Raw genomic sequence first — 20137 nt, 5'->3', positions numbered from 1 at the left:
ATCAGTTCTGTACAGCTGCAAATACCACATGTACGCTGATGCCCTTCAGTTGTGTCTAAGTGCAAAACCAATAAGCGTGAAGACAGCTAACGAGCACCTCAATACCGACCTGTGAGCGTTATCAAAATGGGTGCAAGATACAGGATTAAAGCTCAATCCATACAAAACCCAGGCGGTACTGGTTGGACATTCTAGACTCATTGTCCCGATATATCGGGAATCGCTACCATGTTTAACCCGAAATGGAACAAATATCAACTTCTCTCCTTCAGCAAAGAGTCTAGGAGTAATAACATATGACAAATGAAAATCTAAATTGGACTGAGTACGCCACAGTAATCAGCAAGGAGGCATCAGCATCTCTCCGTGCCCTGCAAAAATATAAAACGTTTTTCCCTCTTGACCTGACAAAGAAACTTGTGCAAGCATTTATACCTCCAATTATTGATTACAGCGATGTTATCCTGCATGACGTTTCCGAAGAAAGCGCACAACTCCAGGAACTCGTTATCACCCAACGCATGTTTTCGTTACGTCTGTGATGTCAGACCATTTGATCACATTTCATCGTGATATGCACAGCTATCCTGGCTGCGTGCCTGCAAGCGCAGAGATTTTCATACCCTCGGTCTTCTCTACTACCTTATCAATGAACACTCTCCCTCATATCTCTCTCTCTCCTCGACCTTAACGGTCTTGTCTGAACAATTCGGTATTAATAGCCGTTCTCGTCAGAGCAAGATCCTATCTGTCCTACTCCATCGTTCAGCCACCTTCTCCATCTCCGTGGCAGGAACCCGACTCTGGAACAAACTGTTGACGTGTCGAACTACAACACCTATAAGGATTACCATTGCCCTACACGCGCTCGTTACACCTCTTCAACCCTCTTTCCAGCTTGCTCTTACTCATTCCCAGTGTTCTTTCCTCAAAACTCGCTATACCAGAAAAAATCTATTTTCTACACCTATCATTTTTGTTATTAATGTCAGAGTAATAACAATAACTATTTTTATTGTTGTTATTATTACAATCATCATCATTATTAGTGGCTGCAATAGTCCAAGTACTGCCAGATTTAACTTCATTTGTTGATAGTCATCATAATTTACTCACACTACCACTTCTGATACTCAAATCATTTTTATACTAGTTGTCATATTAAAACTGTATTTTTCTTAGGTCACTATGATGTAATAGATACTGGTCTGATGTAAGAGAGGGCCATCAGGTTAAACACATAAATGCTTCTTTTCCGCAGAATGATTAGCTCGAGGACGCCTCTAGGGCTCAGAGTCCACAACCGAATCAATTTTCTCAAATTTAGTAATTAATCTCATCGTGGTTGACTTATTCAGTGCATTACGTAGACCAAACACCCCAACTGGTTTACGAACAGTCTCTGTACAACATAAAACATATTTAAGAACTTGTAGCATGCTGCGGGTAAACAATATTTCTATAACTTGTCTTATAATTGAATTGAATGGTTCTAGCTCCGTAATAAGTTGAACTGAGAAGTATCTTTTTTTTCATTGCTTGATGTTGTCTAGTTTCGGACACCTGTGTCCATTTGCAAACCATCAGTATTGGAAGTGTGACATATACAGGCGTTAGTACATGCACAACATCTGCTCCTGCAGTGATCACTGCTGGGGGTAGATTCTGTACATGGGCTATCGCCTCTGTTTGTCACACCCACAGTACGGATGGTTTGCAGACGGACTCGGACGTCCGAAACTGGCCACCATTAAGAAACAATAACAGATACTTTTCAAAGCAACTTATGTGGAAGCTACAACCAATCATTTGAATAAAATTTATTTGTAGTAAGTTTCCATTACGACAACACGCTGTTGAGACGTGAAACGCTTTATTACTAACCACAAAGAAACCAAAAGAAAATGGCTAACACTCAGAGTCGCCATCTTGATAGATCTGAAATGGTGGACATACGAAAGTTGCATTCACTATGGGATAGCCTTCGTAAGGAAGCAATAGTTCACCCCAGCCACTGAGAAAAACACGTTGCCAGTGGATATAACTGTCATAAGAAGACAACTAGTAATGGAGAAATTATGTGTAATTGTCCACGAAATTAAACTACATTTGCCGGCCGGAGTGGCGGCGCGGTTCTAGGCGCTACAGACTGGAGCCGCGAGACCGTTACGGTCGCAGGTTCAAATCCTGCCTCGGGCATGTATGTGTATGATGTCCTTAGGTTAGTTAGGTTTAAGTAGTTCTAAGTTCTAGGGGCCTGATGACCTCAGAAGTTGAGTCTCACAGTGCTCAGAGTCATTTGAACCAAACTACATTTAGGAGACATTGCAATAATCGCTAACGTCCCCAGAACTGCTGGAACGTCGTTCTTTCCAAAAAGGAGACCAATGAACAGCATAGGCTTCATAAGCCGGTGATAGACTCGGCTCCATCGTGCCTTACCATGACTTTTGTCCATTCAGTCCATATCTAATCGAAAGTGAGCTGAAACTAATAATTACGAGATAAACGAATATATTTTTCTATTTTCTTCCATTCGGCGTATATTACAGCATACGCAGCTTCTTTAAACAGAGTGTGAGGATAGCGCTAGCGTAATCGTGGAACTGTGATACGAGGCGGTAGTTCGCTTCTGAATCCTATGCAGTACAGTCATCACAGAAATGCGTTTTTCACAGAACTCTTGTAAGGTTCTATTCTTGAATTTTGATAATCGAACTGGAACCCTTATCAGGTTCGATTAATAAACTACTGGCCATTAAAATTGCTACACCAAGAAGAAATGCAGATGATAAACGGGTATTCATTAGACAAATATATTATACTATAACTGACAGGTGATTACATTTTCACGCAGCTTGGGTGCATAGATCCTGAGAAATCAGTACCCAAGATAACATCCCCTGGCCGTAATAACGGACTTCATACGCCTGGGCATCGAGTCAAACAAAGCTTGAATGGCTTGTACAGGTACAGTTACCCATGCAGCTTCAACACGATACCACAGTTCATCAAGAGTAGTAACTGGCGTATTGTGACGAGTCAGTTGCTGGGCAACCATTGACCAGACGTTTTCAATTGGTGAGAGATCTGGAGAATGTGCTGGCCAGGACAGCAGTGAACATTTTCTGTATCCACAAGGGCCTGTACAGGACCTGCACATGCGGTCGTGCATTATCCTGCTGAAATGTAGGGTTTCGCAGCGATCGAATGAAGGGTAGAGCCACAGGTCGTAACACATCTGAAATGTAACGTCCACTGTTCTAAGTGCCGTCAATGCGAACAAGAGGTGACCGAGACGTGTAACCAAAGACACCCCATACCATCACGCCGGGTGATACGCCAGTATGGCGATGACGAATACACGCTACCAATGAGCGTTCACCGCGATGTCGCCCAACACGGATACCACCATCATGATGCTGAAAACAGAACCTAGATTCATCCGAATATATGACGTTTTGCCATTCGTACACCCAGGTTCGTCATTGAGTATACCATCGCAGGCGCTCCCGTCTGTGATGCAGCGTCAAGGGTAGCCGCAGCCATGGTCTCCGAGCTGATAGTCCGTGCTGCTGCATACGTCTTCGAGCTATTCCTGCAGATGGTTGTTGTCTTGCAAACGTCCCCATCTGTTGACTCAGGGATCGAGACGTGGCTGCACGATCTGTTACAGCCATGCGGATAAGATTCCTGTCATGTCGGCTGCTAGTGATACGAGCCCGTTGGGATCCAGCACGGCGTTGCGTATTACCCTTCTGAACCCACCAATTCCATATTCTGCTAACAGTCATTGGATCTCGACCAACGCGGGCAGCAATGTCGCGATACGATAAATCGCAATGCGATAGGCTACAATCCGACCTTTATCAAAGTCGGAAACGTGATGGTACGCATTTCTCCTCCTTACACGAGGCATCACAACAACGTTTCACCAGGCAACGCCGGTCAACTGCTGTTTGTGTATGAGAAATCGGTTGGAAACTTTCCTCATGTCAGCACGTTGTAGGTGTCGCCGTCGGCGCCAACCTTGTGTGAATGTTCTGAAAAGCTAATGATTTGCATATCACAGCATTTTCTTTCTGTCGGTTAAATTTCGCATCTGTAGCACGTCATCTTCGTGGTGTAGCATTTTTAATGGTCAGTAGTGTATCTCCGTCACCAAATTGTCTGGATCTGACAGAGTTCGGCCGGTACACCATTTTTCTGTGCTGGGGTGACAACTGCTGGCTTTCAGGTACAAGCCGTTGTGAGTGGGTTTGCGGCACACACACTGTCACTCAAGATACCATATTCCTTCCTCTTGACTGGTATATCTAGGAATAGGAGTCCATCCTTCTCCAGTTCAATGGCTAGGCCGGAGTGGCCGTGCGGTTCTAGGCGCTACAGTCTTGAGCCGAGCGACCGCTGCTGTCGCAGGTTCGAATCCTGCCTCGGGCATGGATGTGTGTGATGTCCTTAGGTTAGTTAGGTTTAATTAGTTCTAAGTTCTAGGCGACTGATGACCTCAGAAGTTAAGTCGCATAGTGGTCAGAGCCATTTGAACCAATTTTTTCCATGATGAATTTAATGTTAGGGTGGCATGAGTTTAAGTGCTCCAAGAAAATATCGAGCTTTTCCCTCCCCGTCGGCCGCTGTGGCCGAGCGGTTCTAGGCGCTTCGAAATCCGGAACCGCGCTGCTGCTACGATCGCAGTTTTGAATCCTGCCTCGGGCATGGATGTGTGTGATGTCCTTAGGTTAGTTAGATTTACATAGATCTACGTTTTAGGGGACTGATGACCTCAGATGTCCTTAGTGCTTAGAGCCACTTCAACCTCTTTTCCCTCCCGTGGGACCATCCAGGTATGTGAAAAAACATTTCGGTTGATTTGTTCCGCATATTGTAATGTTTTCTAACTGTTGTACAAGCGGACATGTGTAAACCTGTTAGTGTACTGAATAATACAAAAGTAAATGACAGTGTACATTAATTGTGTTCTATCTCGGAAACCATTCGGAATGCGCATATGTTCATATAAAGTCTTTTGCTTCAAACGATCGTTCCTATCATATCCCCGAATGTTGAATGTTCCTCCTGGGACACTCTGAGTACTTAACCAGTTTTTCAGACACCAACGCAACAGCATAGGCTTCTCGTTGAAGATGCTGTTATGTGTATGAATGTATCGTTGTTGGACGATCGCAAACAATTGCAGACAGACATGGACAAAATTTGCATTTAGTACAATGAGCAGCTACTCTCTTTAAATGTGAATAAATCTTCTGCATACAAAAAGGGAAATGTCCTGACTGACTGTCTCGCCATCGCCTAGCCCAAAGAGACAAGGACAGAAAATTGAAATTTCGAGAGGATGTTGATTGTTGGCATCGTTTAAGAATGGATTCGTCGAAATTCTACTCCTAGTGTGGTGAAATAGGGAATGAAAGATTTTTTTTTTTTGAAAATATGTCGCTATTAAAGCTCGAACTGCGAAAACTGGTATTTTGTTTTTCCGCCAGAAACAACGAAAACGTGCTTAAGCATTTTTGGAAATTCAACCACTAAAGAGGTAAAATAGTAGATAAAAGTTTCTTTTAAAAATAAATCATCCTTAAAGTATAAAGAGGCAGTTTTAAAGCTGCACCTATGAAAACTGGTATTTTACTTCTCTGTTAAATTAGAAATAAAAGATATATGTATCACTGTTTTTTGGAAATCAACGCCTAAGGTAATGAAATAAGGGATGAATATTTTTATGAAAAATATTTCGTTATACTACAGCATCTTTAAAGCTAAATGTATCTGACATAAAGATATATGTGTTATGGGAAGACAGTTTCTATGTAATTACAATTACAAGTACTCAAAAGGCAGGATTAACAAAAACCTTCCACTCCAAGTACATGAATCGTTTTTTGGTCAGAAGTACATTCGGAATAAACAAGCTTTTAAGGCATTAATTAGCGTGAAAAGTTTACATGTTGCTATTTGTGAACAACATAAAAATTCGAAAAAGGAAAACCAAAGAAGTCTGTGCAGACCATATAGTTTACGCGAGCGAAGCAACAGGCGAAAAGCTAGTATAAAACAATGCCTGTAACAAACAGATAGGTGTCTGATTACATCAGCACGACAATCATATTAGTATTTAATGGTAATATTAACAAGCGATATGAAATAGGGTGATGATGATGATGTTGGTTTATGGGATGAAGTAGGATGATTACGTAAAAACAGTATTATAGAAGACGGGTGTAAGTATTTAATTCATCGTAAGGGTTCGGGAAAAGTGAAAGGCATCTATATCCCAAAATTGACCCTATTGTGACCAGTTCTAGGTTATTGTTCGATTGTTTGGGAGTCTTTATGAAGTAAATATGACAAAAGGAATGGAAAAAATTCGAAGACGCACTTTTAGCATCGTAACAGGTCAGTAGTCTAGACGAAAGTGATCCAAAAATGCTAGGAAAATTAAATGGGAATTCTTAAAAGAACGTCGGCGTAGTTCCCACGAAAGTACGTTCGGTATATTTGAAGAAACTGTATTCGAAATTGTGTATAACATAGAAGGTCGCGTAACTCACTGCTGTAAAAGTTGGCCGGCCGCGGTGGCTAAGCGGTTGTAGGCCCTTCAGTCCGGAAAGGGGCGACTGCTACGGTCGCAGGTTCGAATCCTGCCTCGGGCATGGATGTGTGTGATGTCCTTAGGTTAGTTAGGTTTAAGTAGTCCTAAGTTCTAGGAGACTGATGACCTCAGATGTTAAGTCCCATAGTGCTCACTTTTTTTTTTTTTTTAAGTTGTTATCGCCTGACACTCGTGCCCCTACTAGCGAGAAAACCAGTCGTAAGATCAATGTCTGTTTTTAATAATATTTCTACTTAACTGAAGAAATAGTTCTTATATTCTTGCATTTGGAGCATCAGTAAATTATTAGTAGTGTAAGTAGGCTGTTTAGGTTTTTATATTGGTAACGCCACGTAGCGCTCTGTATGAAAATCACTGACTGTGCTGTGTGCAGTCTGTGGCTGGTTTGCATTGTTGTCTGCCATTGTAGTGTTGGGCAGCTGGATGCTAACAGCGCGTAGCGTTGCGCAGTTGGAGTTGAGCCGCCAGCAGTGGTGGATGTCGGGAGAGAGATGGCGGAGTTTTGGAATTTGTAAGAGTGGATGTCATGAACTGATATGTATATTATGACTATAAAGGTAAATACATTGTTTGTTCTCTATTAAAATCTTTCATTTGCTAACTATGCCTATAAGTAGTTAGTGCCTTCCGTAGTTTGAATCTTTTATTTAGCTGGCAGTAGTGGCGCTCGCTGTATTGCAGTAGTTCGAATAACGAAGATTTTTGTGCGGTAAGTAATTTGTGAAAGGTATAGGTTAATGTTAGTCAGGGCCATTCTTTTGTAGGGATTATTGAAAGTCAGATTGCGTTGCGCTAAAAAAATATTGTGTGTCAGTTTCAGAACAGTCATGTATAATTTTTCTAAGGGGACGTTTCAGTAGACATTAGAGAACATGAAATAAATGGAAAAAGAGCTGACTCGCTGATGCTCCGCTGAAAGCAAGATAATATAATCACAGCTTTTCATGCGTGGGAAGCATACGAGTATATGTTTGTTGCCCTCTTCTTATTACGATAGTCACTGTTCTTGACACGTAAAAATTTTGCAAGGAGTCTAATGATACGTGCAATCCTCCCCTTCACTCTATCATTACACGAATATTTTACTTTTCCTTCAAACGACGGCCGCGTTGAAGGTTCTTGACCTTCATGCTTCAAAGGTAGCAACAATTGCAAAATTTCTTTCTTTCGTGTTGGAAAAGAGTCTTATTGCTTTTGACTTATCATTGTCACGTCTGTGTGGTTTTCTCTTCAGCTACAGATGTGGTGCCCTATTAGGTACGATGAATAATGCACGTATCGCATTCCATAAAAGTTTCCTGTGTTCCACATCAACTGATCTGAGTGTAAGCATACCGAAAAAAATTTCAAATTGTTGGGCATATACAGGGTGGTCCATTGATAGTGACCGGGCCAAATATCTCACAAAATAAACATCAAACGAAAAAACTACAAAGAACGAAACTCGTCTAGCTTGAAGGGGGAAACCAGATGGCGGTATGGGTGGCCCGCCAGATGGCGCTGCCATAGGTCAAACGGCTATCAACTGCGTTTTTTTTAAATAGGATTTCCCATTTTTATTACATATTCGTGTTGTACGTAAAGAAAAATGAATGTTTTAGTTGGACCACTTTTTTTACTTTGTAATAGATGGCGCTGTAATAGTCACAAACGTGTAAGAACGTGGTATCACGTAACATTCTGACAGAATGGACGGTATTTGATCCGTGGTACATTAGCCGGGTTAAAATGGACCATTTACCAATTGCGTAAGAGGTCGATATCGAGTTGATGTATAGATATTGTGTTCAAAATGCCCGACGGGCGTGCGCTATGTATGCTGCTCGGTATCCTGGACGACATTATCCAATTGTCCGGACCGTTTGCCGGATAATTAATTTATTTAAGGAAACAGGAAGTGTTCAGCCACATGTGAAACGTCAAACACGAGCTGCAACAACTGATGATGCCAAAACAGGTGTTTTAGCTGCTGTCGCGGCTAATCAGCACATTAGTAGCAGACACATTGCGCGAGAATCGGGAATCTCAAAAACGTCGGTTTTGAGAATGCCACATCAACGTCGAATGAATCCAGGTTCTGTTTACAGCATCATGATGGTCGCATCCGTGTTTGGCGACATCGCGGTGAACGCATATTGGAAGCGTGTATTCGTCATCGCCATACTGGGGTATCACCCGGCTTGGTGGTATGGGGTGCCATTGGTTACACGTCTCGGTCACCTCTTGTTCGTATTGACGGCACCTTAAATAGTGTGTTACGACCGTGGCTCTATTCTTCATTCCATTCCTGCGAGACCCTACATTTCAGCAGGATAATGCACGACCGCATGTTGCAGGTCCTGTACAGGCCTTTCTGGATACAGAAAATGTTCGCCTGCTGCCCTGGCCAACACTTTCTCCAGATCTCTCACCAACTGAGAACGTCTGGTCAATGTTGGCCGAGCAACTGGCTCGTCTCAATACGCCAGTCACTACTCTTGATGAACTGTGTTATCGTGTTGAAGCTGCATGGGCAGCAGTACCTGTACACGCCATCCAAGCTCTGTTTGACTCAATGCCCAGGCGTATCAAGGCGGTTATTACGGCCAGAGGTGGTTGTTCTGGGCACTGATTTCTCAGGATGTATGCACCCAAATTGCGTGAAAATGTAATCACTTGTCACTTCTAGTATAATATATTTGTCCAACGAATACTCGTTTATCGTCTGCATTTCTTGTTGGTGTAGCAATTTTAATGGCCAATAGTGTATAAATATGGAGTTAGAGAAAACAACCCGGTACATGCAAGGAAGGACGCACGTGAAATGGTCCCTAAGACAACAGAGCCAATACCTGTGTATGTTCCACCGAGTCTCGAGCGGCAGTTTGAACACCAGAGGTCTGAAAATAACAGTGCAGCCTCTCCTGCTGGGCACGGACCTCGGACAGAACGCCTGACACGGTACGCCATGGTGACAGAACGTCGCAAAACCCCCGGATGGCTGAAATGACGACAATATGAACATAAAATGTCTAACATGACTTTGAAATCATTCAGTACTCCATACAGCGAGACTGGGAACAGACAATAACCGCAAAGCACGCGCACAGCTTTCGGAACAGCCACGGCTAAAAGAAAACACTACAGTCGCTGCTATTGGTCGGCGGATACCGCGGACAGAGCATCTTACGCGACGCGGGCCGCAGACGGAACTCCTAACACAACATAGGCATAAATGTCGAACTCGTTCCGCACTGGAATCAGTATCAGACGGCACCTGAAGAAGACTGCCAGTCACGCAGTTGAAATATCGTGAAAGAAAGACGCGAATAATCAACAGAAACCCAATAGTTCAACATCACAACGCTTTGCCGGGAGAGTCTGGCGCGACCGCTACGGTCGCAGATTCGAATCTTGTCTCTGGCATGGATGTGTGTGATGTCCTTAGGTTAGTTAGGTTTAAGTAGTTCTACGTTCTAGGGGACTGATGACCTCAGATGTTAAGTCTCATAGTGCTCAGAGCCCTTTGAACCATTTGGAGAGACTGAGAATTACATTACACCATGCGTTTTACGAAGCATCAATTGAATAATACGTATTTTTAACACATTCATATCTGAGGATTATCATACACGTCCCACTAAAGCTATTGCACAGTTCGCAATGAATGTTTTAATATCCCACCGTCAACTTCAGTGCGTTTTTAGCACTCTTGGGAGAACATGTTGTGTTGTTTGTCTAAGGGCGTCTGCACGTTGCGTAACGAAGCAGGCAGGGAATTCGTTTCACGTATTCAGCCTTGGTTTGTACACCTGAGCCGGCCGCGGTGGTCTCGCGGTTCTAGGCGCGCCGTCCGGAACCGTGCGACTGCTACGGTCGCAGGTTTGAATCCTGCCTCGGGCATATATGTGTGTGTTGTCCTTAGGTTAGTTAGGTTTAAGTATTTCTAAGTTCTAGGGGACTGATGACCACAGCAGTTGCGTCCCATAGTGCTTAGAGCCATTTTTGTACACCTCAGACTTCATCCAGTCCAGTAAACAAAAATCTAATGACGTAAAGACTGGAGATCTTGGTGGCCAGTTAGTTGTACTACAATGACCAAGCCAGCGATTAGGGTAAGTGCGCCTGGGATGCCCCCATATGCGTCTGGAAGTACAATGCAGTCCAGGTGGCCAAAAGGAACGTCAAGAAATGAATTTGCCAAAAGAAAAAAAAAAAAGAAAAAAATAAGTATTGTAATTCTGTTTCATCATTTGCTCTTCTCAAATTACTGGACCTATTAGCGCGTTGCAGATCAAGCCGCAGCAAAGCAGCAAACACTGATCGGAGAACGAAGTTGTACCGTGCGGTTCTAGGGGCTACAGTCTGGCACCGCGCGACCGCTCCGGTCGCAGGTTCGAATCCTGCCTCGGCCATGGATGTATGTGATGTCCTTAGATTAGTTAGGTTTAAGTAGTTCTTAGTTCAAGGGGACTGATGACCTCAGCAGTTGAGTCCCATAGTGCTCAGAGCCATTTGAACCATTTTGAACGAAGTTGTAAATTCGTTTCCACTGTATCGTGTATATTTTCCTGCGACAATTAATGATTATTACATCCGTTGTTGATTTCATTCCGTGTAAGAAATGGCTCTAAGCATTATGGGACATAACATCAGTCCCCTAGAACTTAGAACTACTTAAACCTAACTAACGTAAGGACATCACATACATCCATGGCCGAGGCTGGATTCGAACCTGCGACCGTAGCAGCCACGTGGTTCCGGGCTGAAGCGCCTAGAACTGATCGACCACAGCGGCCGGCCCCATTCCGTGTAAACATGGCATCACCAGAGAGCAGTACTCATGGAAGAAAATGACGACTTTCATTCAACCAGTGACAAAATTCAAGGAGTGTGGAATTGCCTCCATTGTGAAGATTGTGGACACGTTGTATGCGCTGTATACGCTTATCGCAAGTGATGTTCGTCATACACATGTTCGTCGGACGCTGATACAAACAGAAAGTGACCGTGTGCTGTTAGCACGGCTAAGCTACATCATTTCAACAACGTGCTGCTGTTCCTGCACAGATTTTTGAACAACACGTTCAGAAGGAAAATGGGATCTTGGAAGATACCTGTTTAATACAGTGTGCTGAAAACTCTGCTGAACACTGTACGATCAGGAATTCGACGTGTCGGAAAGCGTCGGTTCTCCGACAGCGGCAGGAGCACTACTATCGTAGAAGCCGTAGACATACAACATATTCATATTCTTCGTCAGTGTAGATGTGTGTCATTTTAGCTAGAGCATGTACAAACACAGTTAACCGATTTCAGTGAGACACCCTCAGTACCTCGCACGTATCTCACTCACAAATCACCACTGAGAGCTGCGCATTCAACGGGCTAGATTAATAGCATAAAGACATCCCGAACAAAGACATTGAAAGCAACGAAATAGGATGGGCTAGAGTAAAACGTCAAACAGGTTGAGCGGATCAGACACATACGTGCGCTGCACTAGCCAAGAAAAAAAAATACATACAAAGAGACACTGAGAACCATAAGGGCCCGAAGCACAAAAACAAGGTTCTGAGAAAAACAGAAGTTTCTTAAAATCAAATTTGTGGACAAACCACCAGTCACATAGGTCTGAACTGCTTCTTTAACCAAGTCTCAACATCCTATACTCCTCACACAAAAAATAATGTACCCACTTTATGTTATGAAATATTAATTAACATATCAGATTACATTTGTTGTTTATTTTAATTCACAAAATTTCCATAGGTATGCTGCCGACAATACTGTCTTCTGACAGATTTAAAGTGTGTAATTAATGTGAAAGTAGAATAGCAACATAAAGGACAGGTACTAAATTCATCACACACACAATTATAACCTATTACAACTCTTAGTGGTCCTCGTTGCCATTATTTTCATCAAGCACATCTGCAAGCTTGAAGCTCAGTTAAAACTGTCGATACACGTCCGATTAGAAAGTATTACTGCTATGTACATGACACTAAATTATAACAATTAGCCGGTCGGGGTGGGCGAGCGGTTCTAGGCGCTTCAGTCCGGAACCACGCGACTGCTAGGGTCACAGGTTCGAATCCTGCCTCGGGCATGGGTATGTGTGATGTCCGTAGGTTAGTTAGGATTTACTAGTTCTAAGTCTAGGGGACTGATGACCTCAGATGTTAAGTCCCATAGTGCTCAGAGCCATTTGAACCATTTTTATAACAATTAAGTAGCGCTGAGCAACAAAATTATGCTTTGTACTTTGGGCCCTGAAGGAAATGAATGTCGGAGAAATTTAAAAATGGATTAAAAACAGTCTCGACCGCAATAAAATATTTATTTGCAGTAGTTACCGGTTTCGGTCAGCATGTGAGCATCTTCAGAACAAAATGATAGGCTATGGCGGTGAACTGAGCAGTTGGCATTTTTGGAATCATAACTCTAGTTCCGTTCACCGCCAATACCTATCATTTTGTTCTGAAGATGGCCACATTCTGAGCGAAACCGGTAACTATTGAAAGTAAAGGTTTTATTGCGTTCGAGACTGTTTTTAATACATTTATAAAGTAGTTGTCCGCAGCTCGTGGTCTTGCGGTAGCGTTCTCGCTTCTTGCGCACAGAGCCCCGGGTTCGAATCCCGGCAAAGTCAGGGAGTTTCCCTGCCTTGAGACGACTGGGTGCAGTTGTGTCATCTTTATCATCATCATTCATCCCCATTACGGTCGGAGGAAGGCAAAGGCAGAGCACCTCCACTATGACCTTGCCTAGTACGGCAGTGCATCTTCCCCTAAGCTCCTCCGAGTATGGAGCATCATCATCATAAAGTAGTTTTAGTCAGAACGCCATTTCTCTTCGAAAAATGGTCTCAAAAATTACTGATCTGGGGAGCTGGTGACACAACTTCTCGTGACTTCATATATGAAGATGGGGTTACCGATATAGGTAAAACGGGTTCAGCGTAAGATTAAAAGATGTCAGGAGCATGAATACATGCTACAATCTCAAAATCGCCGGATATGTGTTTTAGGCCCTTATATTTCTAAGCGCCTCAAATGTTTTCTGTCTCGGAAATCATTCGGAATAGGGCGTATGTTCGTATGCAGTTTTTGCCTTCAAATGAGCGTTCTTGTCATGTTCGTGAATATTGACCATTCCTCCTACAGTGCCCTATATCGAGAACACTAACGATTTTCCAAAGTCACTCTCCTCACGAAACATTCGCGATCGGGCAGGGGGAAAACTACAGTTGCTCGAGAAGTACCCTTTTGCACACACTGTAAGATGGCAGGCTGCGTATAGACGGCTATGTAGGTAGGTTGGTGTCGCTGGAAACTCACTTTGCAGTCCGCTGGGAGCAGCCGTCAGCCGTATCTCGCATGGCCAGCAGAGGTGTGGAGACCCTTCCAGTGGCCGGCCGGTCGCTACACTGGCTCCCCGGGCGGCCGCTGCCTCGAGTGTTATCGCTGCCGTTAGGACCTGCGGCAAGGACGCGAGAGCCCTTATCTGCGCCCTAGGATGACACACTGCGCCCGAGTTGAGCGCTGCCGCTCGCTACCTGTCATTTCACCGCGAATGCCAGCTGGTCCCGTTACGTCTCTTCTTCTTACTCACTGCCTCACGAAGCTGCGTAGAAGTTACGTACCTGACGGTGTGTGGATGAGGGTACTTCTGATACTACAATTAATACTACCCTTTCCCGATCCTTTCACTGATGATTCCTCGACTTCCAGAAGGCGTTCGATACAGTTCCACACTGCCACCTAATGAACAAAATTCGAACGCACGGAACACGACGGGCTGTGCGACTCCAGTGGGCACTTGCGAGCAGACAGATTGCAGCATGAAACTTCCTGGCAGATTAAAACTGTGTGCCGGACCGAGACTCGAACTCGGAACCTTTGCCTTTCGCGGGCAAGTCCTCTACCAACTGAGCTACCCAAGCACGACTCGCGACCCGTCCTCACAGGTACTGGAGGAATTAAAGCTGTGTAGACGGGTCGTGAGTCGTGCTTGGGTAGCTCAGTTGGTAGAGGACTTGCCCGCGAAAGGCAAAGGTTCCGAGTTCGAGTCTCGGTCCGGCACACAGTTTTAATCTGCCAGGAAGTTTCATATCAGCGCTCACTACGTTGCAGAGTGAAAATCTCATTCTGGAAATATCCCTCAGTTGTGGCTAAGCCATGTCGCCGCAATATCCTTTCTTCCAGGAGTGCTAGTTCTGCAAGGTTCTCAGGAGAGCTTCTGTGAAGTTTGGTAGGTACGAGACGAGATACTGGCAGAAGTAGCGCTGTGAGGACTTGGCGTAAGTGGTGCTTGGGTAGCTCACACAGTTTTAATCTGCCAGGAAGTTTCATCTTGGATTGTTTGCAGATGATGCGTCGTTTACCATCTAGTACAGTGATCAGAAAACCAAAATCAGTTGCAAAATGATTTATATAAGCTAACTGTATGGCGCCAAAAGTGTCACTTGATCCTAAATAATGAAAACTGTGAGGTCATCCACGAGAGTACAAAAAGAAATCCGTAGAAATTCGGTCTCACGATAAAGCGTACAAACCTGAAGACTGGCAATTCAACTAGATACCTAGCGATTACAATTACAAACAACTTAAATTGAGAACATCGCATAGAAAGTGCTGTGGGGAAGACGAGCCAAAGACTGCATTTTATAGGCAGAATTCTTTGAAGATGCAACTGGCGTACTAAAGAGAATACTTATACAAGGCTTGTCCGTCCTCTGATAGAGTATTACTGTGCGGTATGGGATCATTAGCAGAGGGAATTGATGGAGCACATCGGAAAAGCTCACCCAGCTCGTTTTGTATTGTGGAGAAATAGGGGAAAGAGTCTGATGGATATAACTTGTGAGTTAGAAAAGCAGTCATTAAAAGAAGGGCATTTTTCGTAGCGATGATATTTTTTCACGAAATTTCAATCACTAACTTTCGCCTCCGAATACGAAAATATTTTGTTGACGCCCATTTACAAAGGCAGAAATGTTCACTATAATGAAATAGAAATCAGAACTACCTCCGACAAAATTCAGTGTTCATATTTCCCGGGCGATGTTTCAAGAGTGAGACGTCAGAGAAATAGTTGATTCGACGATCCCTTGCAGAGTTATCACGTAGATGTATATTGTGTGAGTATGCGATTGCAGAACAATTACTGAAGGCTGGCTTTAAAAATGACGAAATAAAATGTGATGCGCCCAAATACACTGAAACACCAAAGAAACTGCTATAGGCATGCGTATTCAAATACAGAAATATATAAACAGGCAGAATACGGCGCTCCGGTCTGGCTTACTTGTTAGATCGGTTACTGATGCGACAATGGCACTTTATCAATATTTAAGTGAGTTTGAACATGGTGTTATAGTAGGCGCACTAGTGATGGGATACAGCATCTCCCAGGTAGCGATGAAGTGGGGATTTTCACGTGCGACCATTTCACGAGTGTACCTTGGATATCAGTCATCCGGTAAAACATCAAATCTCCGACATCGCTGCGGCCGGAAAAATATCCTGTAAGAACGAGACCTACGACGACTGAAGAGCATCGTTCAGAAGTGCGACCCTCCCTCAAGTTGCTCCGGATTCGAACGCTGGGCCAGCAACAAGTGTCAGCGTGCGAACCATTCAAAGAAACATCATCGATATGGGCTTTCGGAGCCGAAGGCCTACTCGTGTAGCCTTGATGATTGTACGACAAAAAAGCTTTATACCTCGCCTGGGCCCGACAACACCGACATTGGACTGTTGCTGATTGGAAACATCTTGCCTGGTCGGACGAGTCTCGTTTCAAATTGTATAAAGCGGATGGATGTGTACGGGTATGGAGACAACCTCATGAATCCATGGACCTTGCATGTCAGCAGGCATTGTTCAAGCTGGTGGAGGCTCTGTAATGGTCAGGGGCATCCGCAGTTGGTATAATATGGGATCCCTGATTCGTCTAGATACGACTCTGAAGGTGACACGTACATGAGCACCCTGTCTGATCACCTGCTTCCATTAATGCCTATTGTTCATTCTGACGGACTTGGGCAATTCAAGTAGGATAATGCGAAACCCCTAACGTCCAGAACTGCTACAGAGTGGCTGCAGGAACACTCTTCTGAGTTTAAACACTTCCACTGGCCACCTAACTCCCCAGACATGAACATTACAGAGCATATCTGTGATGCCTTGCAACGTGCTGTTCAGAAGAGATCTCCAGCCCATCTCTTACCGATTTGTCCTGCAGGATTTATGGTGTCAGTTCGCTGCAACATTACTTCAGACGTTAGTCGAGTCCATGCCACGTCGAGTTGCAGAACTTCTGCGTGCTCGCGGAGGCCCTAAACGATATTAGGCAGGTATACAAGTTTCTTTGGCTCTTTGGTGCAGACGAACAGCGATCAGTCATTGGGATCAGTCACAATCGTTAAGTTTGTTAAGTATCTAAAGGTTTCTGCCCGCTGACGAAGCCGGCCGCGGTGGTCTCGCGGTTCTAGGCGCGCAGTCCGGAACCGTGCTACTGCTATGGTATGGTCGCAGGTTCGAATCCTGCCTCGGGCATGGACGTGTGTGATGTCCTTAGGTTAGTTAAGTTTAAGTAGTTCTAAGTTCTAGGGGACTGATGACCACAGCAGTTGAGTTCCATAGTACTCAGAGCCATTTGAACCATTTTGAACCGCTGACGAATCGACCGCATAAATGTAGTCGTGCTGAAATCCTCTGCAAGACCCGGATTTATTGGATGAATTCTAAAATGTAATTTGTGCATGGAAATGGCAATCTTACTAAACCTTGTTCGGCCATTTCATGAGTACTTTTCGACGACGTGGAACTGATACCAGGTTCAGTTAACAGAGGAGAGAGAAAAGATGCCAACAAAAGCTACTCATTCTTTTTGTGTTTGTTTAGTCAACCTGAGTGTGCCAGAGCTCAGATGCTCAACAAACTGCAGTGTAAGCCATTACAAGAGAGATTTCGTATCAGAAAATTCTGAGAGGTATGTCCGAAAGAACAGACACAACCCATTAACATAACTGATTAGCCTCGATGGGCAATGAATCCACAGTCTTCAGAGCACGTTTACTTTCGACCTCTAGTGGGAGTCTAAAATTAGCGAGCATGAAGTACCTGGACGGGGAGTGAATAGGTGGCGGTCGGTGGGAATGCGAGTCAGCTGGGAAGCATACCACGGTGAAATTATAATTAAATCAAGATCCGAAGCTGTCGACAGGCATTGATATGCATAAACGGGGACAGTTGAAAATGTGTGCCCCGACCTGGGCTCGAACCCGGGACTCCTGCTTACATGGCAGACGCTCCATACATCTGAGCCACCGATGGCACAGAAGATAGCGCGGCTGCAGGGATTGCACGCTCCCCGTGAGACCCACATTCCCAACATTCGTAGTGCTTCTGCCCATTACACTCATTAATCGCGGCACATAATCTTACTGAGTCCCGTAGGAGTTCGGGCAACGCGTGTGCATCCGTACAGAAAAAGGTCAATGGCCGGTTAGCCTTAAGTATATGAAGATGGTATCTGTTCTTTCGGACATGTGCGAAAAAATAGATACCATCTTCATATACGCATACCGAGGTCGTCCACGCATTTGCAATAAACCCTGTGTGTACTGATGGTACAGTGGTTAACGCAACTACCTAAAAAATGAAAAAATAAAAAATAAAAAAGCAGACCCCGGGCCCGGCACACATTTTTACTTGTCGCCATTGATTCTGCATAAAGTCCATACGCAGCTGATATCATTAGTTCCTTCTCTTTCCTTTCCTTTCTCCCCCCTCCACTTTCAATTTACATAATACTGTACAATGACAGGATATGAGCTAAGACATCAAAAAACAACTTCCATGGCACTGAAGGAGCTGTAGAGAGAAAAAGCCGTGGGCGAAGCAGAGACTGGAATATATCTAACGAATGGTAAGGAAGGAATATTAGGGTTTAACGTCCCTCGATAGCGACGGAGCACAAGCTCGGAATGTTTCAAGGTTAGGGAAAGAAATTGGCCAAGTCATTTGAAAGGACCTGTCGCAGACTTTACCTGTAAAGGTGTAGCAAAATAAAATCTAAATTTGGATAAACAGATGCGGGTTTGAACCGTTGTCTTCCGGATGCGAGTCCTATTTGCTAGGGAGTGCGCCATCTCGCTACTCCGAGATGAAGAAGTTGAAACAGAAGAGAAATTCATGGCTGGTCGCATCAAACCGGTCAGATCACTGATTTAAAAAAATTAGAAATTACGATATTTGCATTAGAATGTAAATGTCGTGTGACTAGGGACTGCCGTCGGGTAGACCGTTCGCCGGTTGCAAGTCTTTAAGTCTTTCGATTTGGCGCTACTTTGGTGACTTGGCGTCGATGGGGATGAAATGATGATGATTAGAACAACACTACACCCTGTTCCTGAGGGGAGAAAATCTCCGATACAGGCGGAAATCGAACCCGGGCCCTTAGGATTGACATCCTGTCGCGCTCACCGAATACTTTTTTTTTTTTTGGACATAAATTCATGCAGGTGAGGAATTCATGCAGATGCTAGCCAAAGTTGTAGGTTGCGCTGTTGTATCTGACCACGAACGACAACTGTGCGAAGTCCCCAATAAGTGGCAATCGTCAGTCGTGGTGAGAACAGTATTGTGTGTAGCTATCTATGTATTATCTCAGAGCTAAGTGAAGTCGGACGTAGACAAGTATGATGGGTGCTTCAGTAACCATGGTAGTCGAGGAGTTTGGTGTTTCAAGAGGCATCGCGTCAAAAATGTACACTACTGGCCATTAAAATTGCTACACCACGAAGATAACGTGCTACAGACGCGAAATTTAACCAACAGGAAGATGATGCTCTGATATGCAAATGACTAGCTTTTCAGAGCATTCACACGAGGTTGCCGCCGGTGGCGACACATACAACGTGTTGACATGAGGAAAATTTCCAACCGATTACTCATACACAAACAGCAATTGACCGGCGTTGCCTGCTAAAAGGTTGTTGTGATGCATCTTGTAAGGAGGAGAAATGCGTACCATCACGTTTCCGACTTCGATAAAGGTCGGATTGTAGCCTATTGCGATTGCGTTTTATCGTATCGCGACATTGCTGCTCTCGTTAGTCGAGATCCAATGACTGTTAGCAGAATATGGAATCGGTGGGTTCAGGAGGGTAATACGGATCGCAGTGCTGGATCTCAACGGCCTCGTATCACTAGCAGTCGAGATGTCAGTCATCTTATCAGGATGGCTGTAGCGGATCGTGCAACTACGTCACGATCCCTGAGTGGATGTTTGCAGATGGGGACGTTTGCAAGACAAAAACCATCTCCACGAACAGTTCGACGACGTTTACAGCAGCATGGACTATCGGCTCGCAGATCATGTCTGGGGTTACCCTTGACACTGCACCATAGACAGGAGCGCCTGCGATGGTGTACTCAACCACGAACCTGGGTGCACGAATGGCAAAACGTCATTTTTTCGGATAAATCCAGGTTCGGTTTCCAGCATCATGATGGT

The 20137-nt window shown here is 44.3% G+C and overlaps 1 protein-coding gene across 3 annotated transcripts in view; it reads right to left on the bottom strand.

Moving 5' to 3' along the window:
- Positions 1 to 20137, bottom strand: part of LOC126335312 (solute carrier family 46 member 3-like) — a 458236-nt gene that overhangs the window by 209965 nt on the left and 228134 nt on the right. Inside the window, exon 1 of one of the 3 annotated variants that reach the window (XM_049998455.1) lies at positions 13951 to 14078. The exons of the other annotated variants lie outside the window; for them this stretch is intronic. Coding sequence (XP_049854412.1) covers positions 13951 to 13991 — 41 coding nt within the window. The 5' untranslated portion in view covers positions 13992 to 14078. Of the gene's footprint in view, positions 1 to 13950; positions 14079 to 20137 lie in introns of those variants that run through there. 3 annotated transcript variants of the gene reach the window in all.

Source organism: Schistocerca gregaria, chromosome 2, assembly GCF_023897955.1.
Source record: "Schistocerca gregaria isolate iqSchGreg1 chromosome 2, iqSchGreg1.2, whole genome shotgun sequence".
Lineage (NCBI taxonomy): Eukaryota > Metazoa > Arthropoda > Insecta > Orthoptera > Acrididae > Schistocerca > Schistocerca gregaria.
Note: the sequence above shows the minus strand (reverse complement) of the source record. Positions and strands in the feature narration are given on the sequence as shown.